The following is a 12837-nucleotide window of genomic DNA, read 5'->3' as shown; positions in this document are numbered from 1 at the left end:
AAAAAAAAAAAAAAAAAAAAAGACAGAAACTTTTTGAGTTTTTTTTTTTTAAAAAAAATTGGAAAAGTTTATGGTCTTCTGGTGTGTATGTATGTATGTGTGTATGTGTGTGTATGTATATCTGAGAGTATATTTGTGTGGGTGTGTTCAGACTTGTACAGAGCTGAGAGAGAGATCGAGAGATGACCATTTATTCCGATATTTTTATTCTCTCTTTATTTTTTTCACCTTAGTTAACAAAAAAATCAAATTTATTATACTTTCAAAATAGTAATTAACAACTGAAGTACAGAAACGTATTTAATCTGACTATTAGAGTATTAGTATGAAATTTGGAGACTTTTTAACAAATTTATTAATAACAATCCAAAAAAAAAAAGAATATATAAATTTTGGCGTGGAAGATTTTCAACTCTACGGCAAATAGTTGCTTAAAATTGAAAAATGAGTTGAACAAAATTGAGTTGGAAAATATTCAATCCATTCATCTCCAAAATAGTGGTTGAACAAGTTGAATATTTTTGCTGTATGATTAGTTTATTTTTTCAATTTTTTAGGTTGAATGGTTTGAATATATTTTTCCAACTTCTTCGACCTCTTCTAATCAAATGGTAAAACTTGGTTGAATAATTTTTTTCAACTCCTTCAACTTTTTCAATTGTGCAACTATTTGCACTCTAAATTAATTTTTGTGTTAGAAAAAATAAACTGTTTTTTTAACAATAAAATGATGTAAACTTTCTTCTATAGTGATATTTCGGAAAAATAAAAAGCCGACATCATAAATTAACGTTACAATATTTCGGGAAATATTCAAAGCAAAAGATATTTAATATTCAGTACACACTACAAACAAATGCGTTTGAAAAAAAAAAAAAAAGTTTTATTAGTTATGGTTGACACAAATGTTTTGTTTTTTCATTTTTCGAATCACAATGGACCACATAGACCTCAAGAAATATATAGTATATAAAATAAGTGACTAATGAACATATAAAAGATTAGGTCACGACAAAAATAAATAATTAAATAAAGTAGGTCGTCATGAACTAATCTGAGTCGTTGATTGTTAGTGGTGACTGGATTTATTGACAATCGGACGGCTGAGAATGGTCGTTGCCTTGTTCAACTGTGTTTTTGTATTTTAATTTATTGTTGAGAATAATAAATGTATATCCTTTTTTTCTAAGAGAGTTTGATATTGCTACGTGTTGTGTTTATAGACGCAACTTATCTAAGATGAAGCAGCGCGTATGTTTCACGCAGATTTTACTGCAGGACCCTGATGAATAGTATTCACCGATAATTTTTAGCTTTTAGTAAATTATACTAAGTGATATATAAGCAATTAAGCCTATAGATGATAAGTAACAGAAATGTGTGCTAACATATAGGTTATCAAAGTTTTTTTTTTTTTTAATTAAGAATTCTATTTATCTCCCAAATGGACTGGGTCGAGAAATACAATTTTGATCCAGTTACAAAATAGGTTAATCGGAAAAGTTGCCGGAAAAAGGAAAAAAGCTCGGATCCTGCTGAAACAGTTCAGGCACTTTATCTAAAAATTATTGACCAGAAGCAGAGAGTCAGAGCATTAACTCCGGCGGATTCAAGGTCCACGGCTTTGCAGCGACATCGAGGGATCAAAAACCAAAGACGGAAGAATCCGGTTTCCGTCAGTGGTCCTTTTCCGACGAGCCACCAACCCACTACAGACCTCCCAGAATGCCCAACTCTCCGACAAGCCGGCTCTGCGTTGTCAGATCCCGACCTAGCAATCTGACAACTTCAGATCTATCCCTTCTCTCCCAGATCTTAGCTTCTCCGATCTCCCCTGAGCATGAATTGAGAAAACTGGTCCGGTGAAAACAAAATCACGGCAGCTACAGCGGTAGATGGCTCACTCTAACCCTCTGCAACCAAAACCCGCAATAGTCATCTAAGATCTAAAAAAACCTACCGTTAATCACCGAGACGAACAACGCTTCCCCACCTCTCCTTTGCCGACTTCCACCGTAGCCACGGAATCCAGATTGACGAGCGAGCCGTGAGAAACTCCGATGCTACCTTCCAGCGTCTTCAAACCAGATCTCGACTACAAAGCTCCTCTTTCGTCAGATCGAAACCACAGCTACATCGATAGAAGGAGATCTCCGCCACCGCTGACAGCAAAACAGAACATGCTCACTCCTGGATCTCCCTTGAATTAATCTCGACCGCTGAACATGAGAACCATAGAAATTTATATATATGGGGGGAGGGAGAAGAACAGCCTCGTCGCCAGAATGGCAAACGGAGAGTTCAACCCCCTCAGATCTGCTCTGGCAGCTAGGGTTTTTTTTTAAGAGAGAGAGGTGGGAGCGTTTGCCTCTCAAAGGCCGAAGAGAGAGAAAATCTATCTTCTAGGTTATCAAAGTTCATAACCGTTGGAGAGTCAGCTTCACTTCCTTTCTTCAGATAGAGAGTCAGCTGATTCAGATGAGTCCGACAGTGAATCCAGAATGATGGATCATATGACTCCCTCTGGACAAAGACTATTGCGAGATAGACCAGTGCAGCCGTTCATCAAAGCTAAGGAGGTACAAAAGTCCTCTGATGCTCGGGGAAGAGGTAGCCATGGACGTGGAAACCGTGGCCGTGGAACTCGTGGCCGCCGTGGACGTGGCTAGTTGTCATCTCTATGATGAACTACCACTACAAGAAATATGGGCATTGATAGCAGAAAAGCATAGCGCAATTTTCACAAATGCTATCGTTGAAAAAATTTTAAAAATGAGTTTATATAATAGCGTTTTTAAAACGTTATACCTCAAAATATGTAAGCGGGAAATAAAAATCACTCTTTCTGCCCACACTTAATAAAAATGGACTAAAAAATTATGCTTTCCCCCATTTTTACATAGAAATAGTAGAGTCCAAAAAAAAAAAAGCTATAGAGCGAGGAAAAAAAACTTTTAACCCTAAATCCCCTTTCTCCACCGAATCGAAACCCAGATCTTCCTCTTGAAGCTCTTCTTCCCCAGTTCTCCTCATAGTTTTCTCCAAGCTAATTACACTTTACAACCTTCAAAGGACGATTTGGGTTTCTTGGTACCTCTATTAGCCATAAATTCTCGTGTAGGAAGCTCCGGGTCTAGAGTTAGAAATATCGATTGATGTGGAAAAGCGATTCAGCGGCAATTCGATGAGAGAAAGCGGAGCCGGGGTCCAGAGAGTGGCGTCCTGGCAAACGGCGGTGGCGAATATGACGGATGCGACGCGATTGTTACGGGATAAGCGGAGACGACAGAGCCGGGGTCCAGAGAGTGGCGTCCTTTCGTTAGGGTTTCCCATTGAGTTTCTTCGCTAGTGTCTGCCGGAGTTTGTCTGGTCCTTCTTCCTAGTCGATTCTGTTGCTCAAGGTGGTTTTCTACAATGGGGAGGTCTTCTTCTCCGGTAAGCATTTTGTTTCTCTTTAATGGATTCGTTTTTAATCGGTGAACCGGACTCGCTGAGTTTCTAGGATTTAGAGTTACTTTATCAGTTTATCTGATGTTCTTAGATTAGATTGTTATACTGTTAAAGATCTTGAGTTCACTATGGGAAGTGGTTTTGTTATCGTTGTAGGCGAGCTTGCAACCACGAGAGCTACTTCTGCTGCTGGAACAATTATGGTTTTGATTCTTTGTCGTCTCTGTCTCTTTCACCTGATTAGATATCTCTTTTATGTATTCATTTTTTTGTGTATTCTTTGATGTTTTCAGACTTTATCTTCATGGGCTACTTGTAGTGTTGAGGAAGTTGCTTCCACAGGACCAGGGATTCGTTTTTTCCAACTTTATGTCAGTTTCATATAGTTCTACTTGGTCTTTTGAAAATCTGGCTTTGAATCGTCTGTTTGTTCTCTTGATGCAGGTATATAAGGATAGAAATGTGGTAAGACAGCTTGTAAAAAGAGCTGAAGAAGCTGGATTTAAAGCGATCGCTCTTACCGTTGATACTCCAAGGCTTGGAAGAAGAGAATCTGACATAAAAAACAGGTGAATGAAACTTCACACCATCACATCAAACCAATTTGGTTTGTTAGATCTTTCGCTTTTCTTGATGGTTTTTATCTTGCAGATTCGCGCTTCCTCGAGGTCTTACGCATATTTCTGTTTTGGTTACTTTAGGTTTGGTTACTATAGGTTTTGGTTACTTTAGGTTTTTAGCTTTGTTAAAATTTTGAAATTGGAAGTTTGAAAACTCTTAGTTACGAGAAATTTGTTAAGATCCAAAAAGAGAAGTCTTTTTATATCTAGACATGGAGCTCGTGTGTGAAACTCGTTATTAGTTGGTGCTTACTTGTGTTCTTTGTTTCATTTTGATAGCTGAAGGATCCCCTGCTAGATTTTTTTTTGTTCATTCGATATACATAGGAAAGCTGCGTTAATAGTAGATCCAAGAGCACCAGAGTTTGTGGCTTTAGACGTAAGTCTCTCTCCCAAAGATCAAAGAGCCTCTAATTGTACAACTGCTCCAGTTTGCTCCTTCAGCTGGTGTATGACAATACGATTGGACTAAGAAACAGGTGTGGTTGTGTTACTCTTACTAAACAAGACCTTGAAATTCTTAGCTAGAGAGTCCGCTTCCAACCAATTTGTATTGCTGCATTTGGTCTGACATTTACTTGAATGTGCAGGTTTTTAAAATACTTTTATGTCTAGCAATTCATCCTTACTTTTAGACTTCCACTTATCTGCTTTGTGAGAGCTTAGTTATAGACACTTATAATCTTTCTTGTTTGTGCAGTGTCTGACTATTTGGAGTTTCCAACATGGATCGGTTTGTGATACTCAAAATCATTTCCTCAAAAAAAGAAGCTTCCAGCTTTTGGAGTAGTGGGTTCCAAGCTCTCTGAGAAAGTTTGAATCATGCCAAGGACCTCAGATCAGGAGAACATTAACATGAATGAAGAGTCTGGTATCTATCATTATATTGAAGGATGATAGTTTTTAACTACTTTTTTGAGACTTGTGTTATGGGTGAATAATGTTTGTTTTATGAAATGATGTGTATCGTGTGGATGTTTATTATATATAAATTGGATATTTTGCAAATTAAGCAGGTTCCACCAAATTGATTAGCTTTATACCATTGCATAAAATAAAAGTCATAACAATGCATATTATAGCAATAAGAGCATAATTGATAAAGACAAACTATGTCATGTGAATAACGCTATAATAGGGTTACATATGTTATAGCGTCGTAAAACAAAACTGCTATGGTAGATAGACCCAATAATAGCATACCATAAAAACGCTATAATATAGGTGGTACCTAAGATAGCTGCGGAGAACATAGCGTTTATGAAAACGCTATCAAACACATATGATGGAGTTTATCGTGTGCTATGAATAATGATTTTTCTTGTAGTGTACTAAGCTAACCGAAGCGGAAGATTCGGTTACCAATTTTATACTTCTTGTAATATTGTCTTACGGTTGTATTGTTTAAGTGTTTAAAACTATATGACTTAGGTTATAGCTTTTGGTTTTTATTAATGGAAAGGGGAATTGGCAGAAATAACATAAAAAAAATTTATAATTTACTGGGTGACTACTCTAACCATAAGGAGTTAATATACTCTATATATTATATAATATATACCCTTATACCCTTATCCATAACTTCTCCACCTTTACCTCCTTTCACCTTCACCACCTCAACCTCCTTTCAGCACCACCACCTCCACCTCTTTTACTATCACCCTAGGGTTCACAAAGTACTATCCCTTAGAGTTTAGTTTTCCTACAGCCACCATCACCGCCGGCCACCGGCGACCGCCGTTCATCTTCGACCGGCGAATTCCGGCGAACTCCGGCCATCTCCGACCGCCGGCGAATTCCGTCCTCCGGCGACCTCCGGCGAACTCCTCCGGCAAACTCTGGCCATCTCCGACCTCCGGTGAACACCTCCGGCGAACTCCGGCCGCCAGCCTCCGACCTCCGACGAACTCCTCTGGCAAACTCCGGCTGCCGGCCTCCGACCTCCGGCAAACTCCGGCCGCCGGCCTCCGACCTCCGGCGAACTCCTCCGGCAAACTCTGGCCGCCGGCCTCCGACCTCCGGCAAACTCCGGCCGCCGGCCTCCAGCCTCCGGCACCACCAGCCACCACCTACCAAATAAATAGAACACTAAAATAGTAATTCTATCTATCCCTCCTCCTACTTTTCTAATTTTGTCAATTAATATGCTATATTTTTAATTAATTTTGTGAATATGGTTATTCAGCAAATTGACCCTAATGGAAAAGAAAAGTTAAAAAAAAAAAAAAAAAAAAATTCATAACCGTTTGTTTTTGTGCTTGCTGATATAATTTGTAAGAAACAGACTTCATCAAATGTGTTATGTGTCCACTAGTCAGTCCAATTATTACATAGTGAAATCTTTTTATGCAGTTTAGTTATATAAATGTCGAGCGACATGTCATCTTACTCAACCAAAAAAAGGCGAGGTTGTTCCAAACTACACGTGTGAAACACTAAATTGAAACATGCACGATCATTCATAACATACTACGTAATATGTAAAATCTTTTCGATTCACATGCATACTCAACCATATATATATGATCAGGCCCGGCCCGCGACACATTCCTAAAACACATTTGTATTGGCTTCAGTTTTTTTTTACTTTTTTGGTATTACAATTAGGCCTCAAAAAAAGAAATTTATTGTAAATATAGGCCTCGTTTTTTTAATAATATAAGATTTGACCTCAATTTTTTAATTTTATCTATTTATTATTGTAAAAATAGGCTCCTATTTTATGTATGTTCAAAATTTGGTTTTAAGTTTTAAATATTATAAGTAAAACCCATTAAAAAAATTGTTTTGTATTGAGCCTCATATTATGCTGGACCGGCACTGTATATGATGAACTTCATATCCCCCCATCTAATTCGTTAATATTACGGTACAGTAGATTTAAATTCGTAGTACAGAAACAAAAAGAAACTAAAAATATGATGGATAACACATTTACTTATTAATCTCTTAATTAATAAATAATATACGTAAATTTTTTTTTTCTTCTGTCACAACTTTCTATAATTACGTATATATTATAGTTTCACGATAAAAAATTTTTACTAGTATTTACTTGACACCGATCAAAACTTTTTAAAATGTCGATCACACTTTTTTAGACCTCTGCATCGAAAACCTTCATTTTCTACTCTTTCGTGTATCTCATTTTTCAATGATTTTTGAAGTCCTTCTATGAATATGTTTTCATTAAAGTCATAAAATGGTTTAAATATTGAAATATTCTCCATCAGCAACTGAATATTCTACAAGTGAGTCATACTTGACAGTTGATACTTAGGTAATTAGGTTTATTGAGTTATTTTGAGTACAAATGGATAATAACAGAAACAAATAAAAACAACAAAAAAACTAAAGCGACGCAATACGTAGCGACTAGCGACGACCCCCGTAAAGGTTGGAGCGTGCTTTCCACGTCACTCCATGGAGCGTGAGGAAAATCACAACTTTTTCGTTTTCGTCACTAAACTAAAACAAAAAGTCAAAAATCATAAAATGAATAAAAATCTCAAAAATCAATTGCTTTGTTGGGCAAAAAAATATGACAAATGTAATTTTTTTTGTGTGTGTGTGTAATGCTAACTATATTTCCATCTAATCCGTTCATTGAAATAAAAAATATGAGCAAAGAAAATATCTAACATGAAAAAATACAAACAAAGCAAAAGACGATAACTGATACAAATCTAGCTACATAAGAATGAAAAAAGAAAAAGAATTGTGTTTGAGAAGAAGAACATCAACGAAAAGTAGAAACATTGATTGAAGGCGACAAAAGAACCAATCTAGTTCAAAAAGTTTTCTTATCTCTTAATCACATTTAACATCCCTCTCTCTCTGTCTAACCTTTTAAATTTTGTCCTACACTAACACCAATTCGTTTAATTTATCCTTTACTTCTTTGTGTCACCTACTTCATAACCAAAATATTTAAAGTTTATCTCATTATAAACGATTATCCATTTACAATGGTCAAACAAAAACTATAATTTATAAACAGTCTAATAGCGTTAATATTAGCCATACATAATTGAATTTCTTATGTTTTAATTCGGATTAGCCAAGTAAATTAGTAGAAGCTAACCACAAAAAAATTCAGAATCGGTTTGTATAAACCAATCAACCGGAATAACCGGTTCTGAAGAAAAAAGAAGGGGGGGACCATAAATCACGTCGCTAACTCGGGCGGGCCAAAAAAACAGAGGACACGCGTCAAGAGGAGGTTGTTTGGACCACAGATGGTTTGTGGTCCCCTCACACAAAGCTAATAGCATGCGTTTGGGGATAAGAGAATCCCAACCGTACATTTGGATCGATGCAACCCTCCTCCCTCCCGAATAATTAATATGAAAAAAGATGAGATGATATATATTAGTAATTAATTATATTAGTATAATGAAAAAATTATAGATACGACAAAATATAAAAATTGAAAAGAAAGAAAAAAAGAAAGAAACGTGGGGACCAATCCTAGATTTTTCAGACTTAGGGCTGACAGCCGCCGGCTTAATTAAAGTGGTAAGGTCTGTTTTAACCCCAACAATGGGCAAACAAAAATTAGGGTTGGTTTTATGGGAGTTCTATTATCCTTTCGAGTTCCGTTTATATTTTGGTTCGGATGTTTGAATTTAAGTTTTTTTTTTTAACATCTAAAACATTTGATTAATATGAATCAGAGTACACAAGATTAACAATGAGAATAATACAACCAATAGTGTATGTAAAGAAAAAACGATTAAGAAAAAACTTAATCATCTTCATCATTTCTATCAATCTAGTGTGACTTTCTTGCTTGGGAATCATCTTCTTTTTGCTGATGAAATACCGATAACGCATTTGAAAATCATAGGGAGCGATCCATCTGTTACATCGCAACACCTTGAAATTGATCGAAACTCTTATATAGACAGAGATGTCATTGGTCTTGGTTTGGCTTAAACTCCATTGTTGTTGATATGAAATAAACCATCTTCTGATTCTCCTCCATAGGTAGTTTCTTATTGTCACCATATTTTCATCTCGGAATTGCCTCTTTCTCCATGGTGGTTTCCATGGTTGTTGTCTCCAAAGCAAACCTGCTTGTCTCCAGTAGAGTATCGCCGCAAGAACAAGTCTTGAATTCTCCGGTTTTTCCACAATGATGAAACGATTGGTCTCAGCGGCTTGATAGACCACCGTGAAATGCGAGAACGGTTGTGAAAACACGAAATCCCAACATCTCCAACTGTATTTGTAGATCTTAGAGAACAAGACTGCATCACATCGAATCATGGGCTTCGGTGTGGAGATAACTGCCGAAGAGTAGGAGAGATGTCCCAAGAAAACCACATCACCGGCAAAGAGAATAGCAATCCTCACCATAAAGGTGAAGAGAAATCGAATGATTGACATAGATTTGACAACTATCATCAAAAGGAAAGGAAGATCACAACACCACTTGTCCACGACATTAGATCCGAGTAGATCCGAATTATCCAAAACCCATGATTTCAATGTAACTAAACATTTATCAAACTCACCATGACCCAACCCGAATTCAAAATGACTCGGTCCAGACTCATGATGACCCATCCAAAACTCATCGTGTGGAATCGCCGGTTTAACTCGTCCTCCTGAAATCGTTTTGTGGTGTGTCGCCACCGTCTCCGTAGAGTAGTTAAATAATTAACAGAAATTAGGAAAATACTAACGAAAAGAAAACAGAGAAGAGTACGGCCGACGCCGGAGTCGACGCCGACCGGAGAAGATAACGAAAAGCTTTGTTTTTCTAGAGAGTCGCCTTCTTCGTCGCAGGGAGAGAAACCGTTTTAAAATACAAGTACCCTTTTTTGTTAATTGTCTGTTTGAATTTAAGTTTATAGGATCTGTTTGGATATTTTAAATATTCATATATTCAAAAATTATCAAAAATGTTAAACTATGCAAAATTATTCAAATCATCGGAAGAATTATGGTAAGAAAACTATAACTATCCAAAAAATATCTGAATTAAACAAAAATATTAGTAATAAAAATATCCAAACTAATTAAAATACACAATCAATGAAATAATACAAAGCTAAGCAAAAAGGGGTTAGGTTCGGATTTTTTAAGGTAATCGTTCGGGTTTGGATTTGGGTCAAGTTTTTTTATACTCGAAATATACAGGTCTCTAAAAAATCCGTTCATGAATTTTTAAAGTTTGAATTATAGTTAGATTCAGATATTTTAAACCATGTTTTTCTCAATTTTTTTGATGCGAATATTCCAGCCATAGTTTTTTGTATTAATAAAATAAGAAACTAAGATAATATTAAATCAAAATTATAGTTGGAATTTGATTCTATTTTTAGTTTGAATTCCATTCTAATTTTAGATTTTTTTTTGGATTCTTGATTTATGAAAAAATTTGTTTTATAATTTTTCATTTTTGTTCTGAGTTTTGGTTTTAGTCGAAGATATAGTTATTTTAAAAATTTTAGTTTTTCATTTTTGTGTTCTAGTTATGCAATTTTTTTGAAGATAAGAAAATGAATAAATTCAAACTATATTAGGATATGGTTTTGTTTCCTAACCGAACATACATTCGAATCAGATTGATTTATATCTGAAAAAAATATTTTATCAAAAAAAAATTAAAAACAGAAATTAAGGAAAAAAGAAAATATAATGTGAGGGGGACTACATAGCGCGTGGTATCCAGTTGTTGTGTGTTAAATAGCCAACTGTTTAAGCTCTATCTCCAAAATGGTCCCCCTCCCCTACTACTACTAGTCTCCTACTATTCCTTCTCTTTCCACAAAACAAATTCTCAATATATAAAATAAAACCATTGTTATTTATTTCTTTAAGGTAAAATCAATTTGGCTCTGACAAAAAAAAACATTTTCACGAAAACATTTTTCAAATTTTATATCTGTCGTATTCTGACAAAAGGGACTTCATTATACTCTTTCCGTTTCAAAATATAAGATGTTTTAAGCAAAACACGCAGATTAAAAAGACTTTACTTTTAATAAGTTCAACCAATCAGAAACAATACTGCATAATATAAATTACTAAACTAATCTAAAAGTTGCATTGAAATTTGAAAACATCTTATATTATGAAACAACAAACTTCTCTAAAACATCCTATATTTTGAAACGGAGGAAGTATCATTTATACCGACCTTCCATTTTTTATTTATTTATAAAAAATTGTTTTCAGTTTTTTTTTTAATATAAATTTTATGATTGAAACTTGATGTGGAATCATACAAAAATACCGTGTCTAAACAATATAAACTAATATCGAAATATTAAGTAAAATATACAGATATGCTCGAAACTTTGTATGTATATGGAAGGAATAGTGGAAAACAAAAGACGTTGAAAATACAAAATATAAATTCTCAAACGAAATTCGAAGGAAGACGAAACTCTATGCTAAAAAAAACATAAGCAGGGTTGAAAAAAAAAAAAAAAAAAAANCACACAAGCAATTAGGCTTAAGTGCCCGCAATTAATTTAAAGATAACATTTTGACGTAAACAAATACTACATAACTACATTTCGTATAAAATTTCATGGTTTATGCTAGCTACAAACCCTTTTTAGGTCTAACTCACCACTACACATATTTATCCGGTTCATCGTGCTTCGGTTAACTGCAAACCGGAGTAGTTCTAACCAAAATCGTCGTTACCAATAATCAACTTCTCGCTCTTTAATTTGCTACATTGACTTTATTCCCTCATTTGTAAGCTTAAAGTTAATCATGATCGTCGGTTTAACTATGTTACCGAAAACGTGAGATCATCGAACAGTGAGCATGTTCTTCGGTCACTGACTAAACAATGAAATGTACTTATTTGCCTTTGGGTCATCGTTATCGAGAGAGGCTTATGTAAGTCGTCTACTATTATAATGGAAATGTGCGTCCTTTTCACAACCTTTTGATCTTCGCTTGCGTCCTTTTCTTTAAAGCTGAACACAACCATCCAATTCCACACAAGGCTATGTCAAATGCATAGCGAAAAATAAAATGTAACTTTAGGAGATATATTGGGTTACTAATTATATATATATATATATATATATAAACGTAAAATAATATTTTAGTTACGAGTTACGAGAATAGTTTAAAAAGCAAAAGTGAGAAATAATATATTAATATCTATGCTTTTTCTATGACACATTACTGTTTTACTTACTATGCCACAGTAAAATACTAAATTGGATGTGTTACATATTTGCATTATATTTTTATTAATAATGCAAAGGAAAATTGCAATGTAAATGAACAACATCATAATGCATGTTTCATCTAGATACATATAGAAACGGCCCCAAATTTTGCAAGCCGATTTTTATATATACACACAATTATTCAAGTCGTTAGTCGTTTAACGGTATAGTATGTGTTGAAGTGTTAAGAAATAAAATGAAATGTATATATAAGAGATCTCAATTAATTTGCCGACAGTGGAGTTCTTATAGGATTTTGTCAAACAGGTTAGTTGAAAACTTGAAATTGTGGGGTAGAGATGGAACAGAAATGAAGCTAATTGACAAAAAAAATTTCATTAACCTTGTAGATAGATTATTTGCACGGCAATATAGCAATAATATGTGTTGCAGAAAATAAATAACAGTTTATTTGCAAAGGAATTTAGCGCAAAAGTATATATAAAACTTAACCTTTTTTTTGTTGTTGCAAAAAGTATAAAATTGTATATGTAGATCGTAGACTGAAACCTCGAAAAACAAAGACGAAGAAATGAATTTCTTTTCAAGAACTCAAGAGA

The 12837-nt window shown here is 34.8% G+C and overlaps 1 protein-coding gene across 4 annotated transcripts; it reads left to right on the top strand.

Annotated features, from left to right (window-relative positions):
* Window positions 2993-4965, top strand: LOC104770998 (peroxisomal (S)-2-hydroxy-acid oxidase GLO5-like). Of its 4 annotated transcripts, XR_002036910.1 has the most exons (5): window positions 3009-3435; window positions 3744-3821; window positions 3895-4019; window positions 4350-4449; window positions 4771-4965. XR_002036910.1 is itself a non-coding variant. In XM_010495468.2 (4 exons), exons 1-4 carry the CDS (start codon window positions 3415-3417, stop codon window positions 4351-4353), a joined length of 228 nt encoding a protein of 75 aa, XP_010493770.1. In that variant the 5' UTR covers window positions 3009-3414; the 3' UTR covers window positions 4354-4543. The 4 variants fall into 4 exon arrangements, 1 of the variants encoding a protein (XP_010493770.1); XR_002036912.1 differs by lacking the exons at window positions 4350-4449; window positions 4771-4965 and adding an exon at window positions 3607-3653 and having other exon boundaries at window positions 2993-3435; window positions 3895-3922; XM_010495468.2 differs by lacking the exon at window positions 4771-4965 and having other exon boundaries at window positions 4350-4543.

The sequence above is a fragment of the Camelina sativa genome, chromosome 20, assembly GCF_000633955.1.
Source record: "Camelina sativa cultivar DH55 chromosome 20, Cs, whole genome shotgun sequence".
NCBI classification, from domain to species: Eukaryota; Viridiplantae; Streptophyta; class Magnoliopsida; order Brassicales; family Brassicaceae; genus Camelina; species Camelina sativa.
Note: the sequence above shows the minus strand (reverse complement) of the source record. Positions and strands in the feature narration are given on the sequence as shown.

Excerpts from the sequence above, each read along its gene's own strand:
- LOC104770998 (XM_010495468.2), top strand. The coding sequence starts at position 3,415 with ATGGGGAGGTCTTCTTCTCCG. Across the intron at positions 3,436-3,743 it reads TGGGGAGGTCTTCTTCTCCG|ACTTTATCTTCATGGGCTAC; the intron begins GTAAGCATTTTG and ends TGATGTTTTCAG. Across the intron at positions 3,822-3,894 it reads TTCGTTTTTTCCAACTTTAT|GTATATAAGGATAGAAATGT; the intron begins GTCAGTTTCATA and ends CTCTTGATGCAG.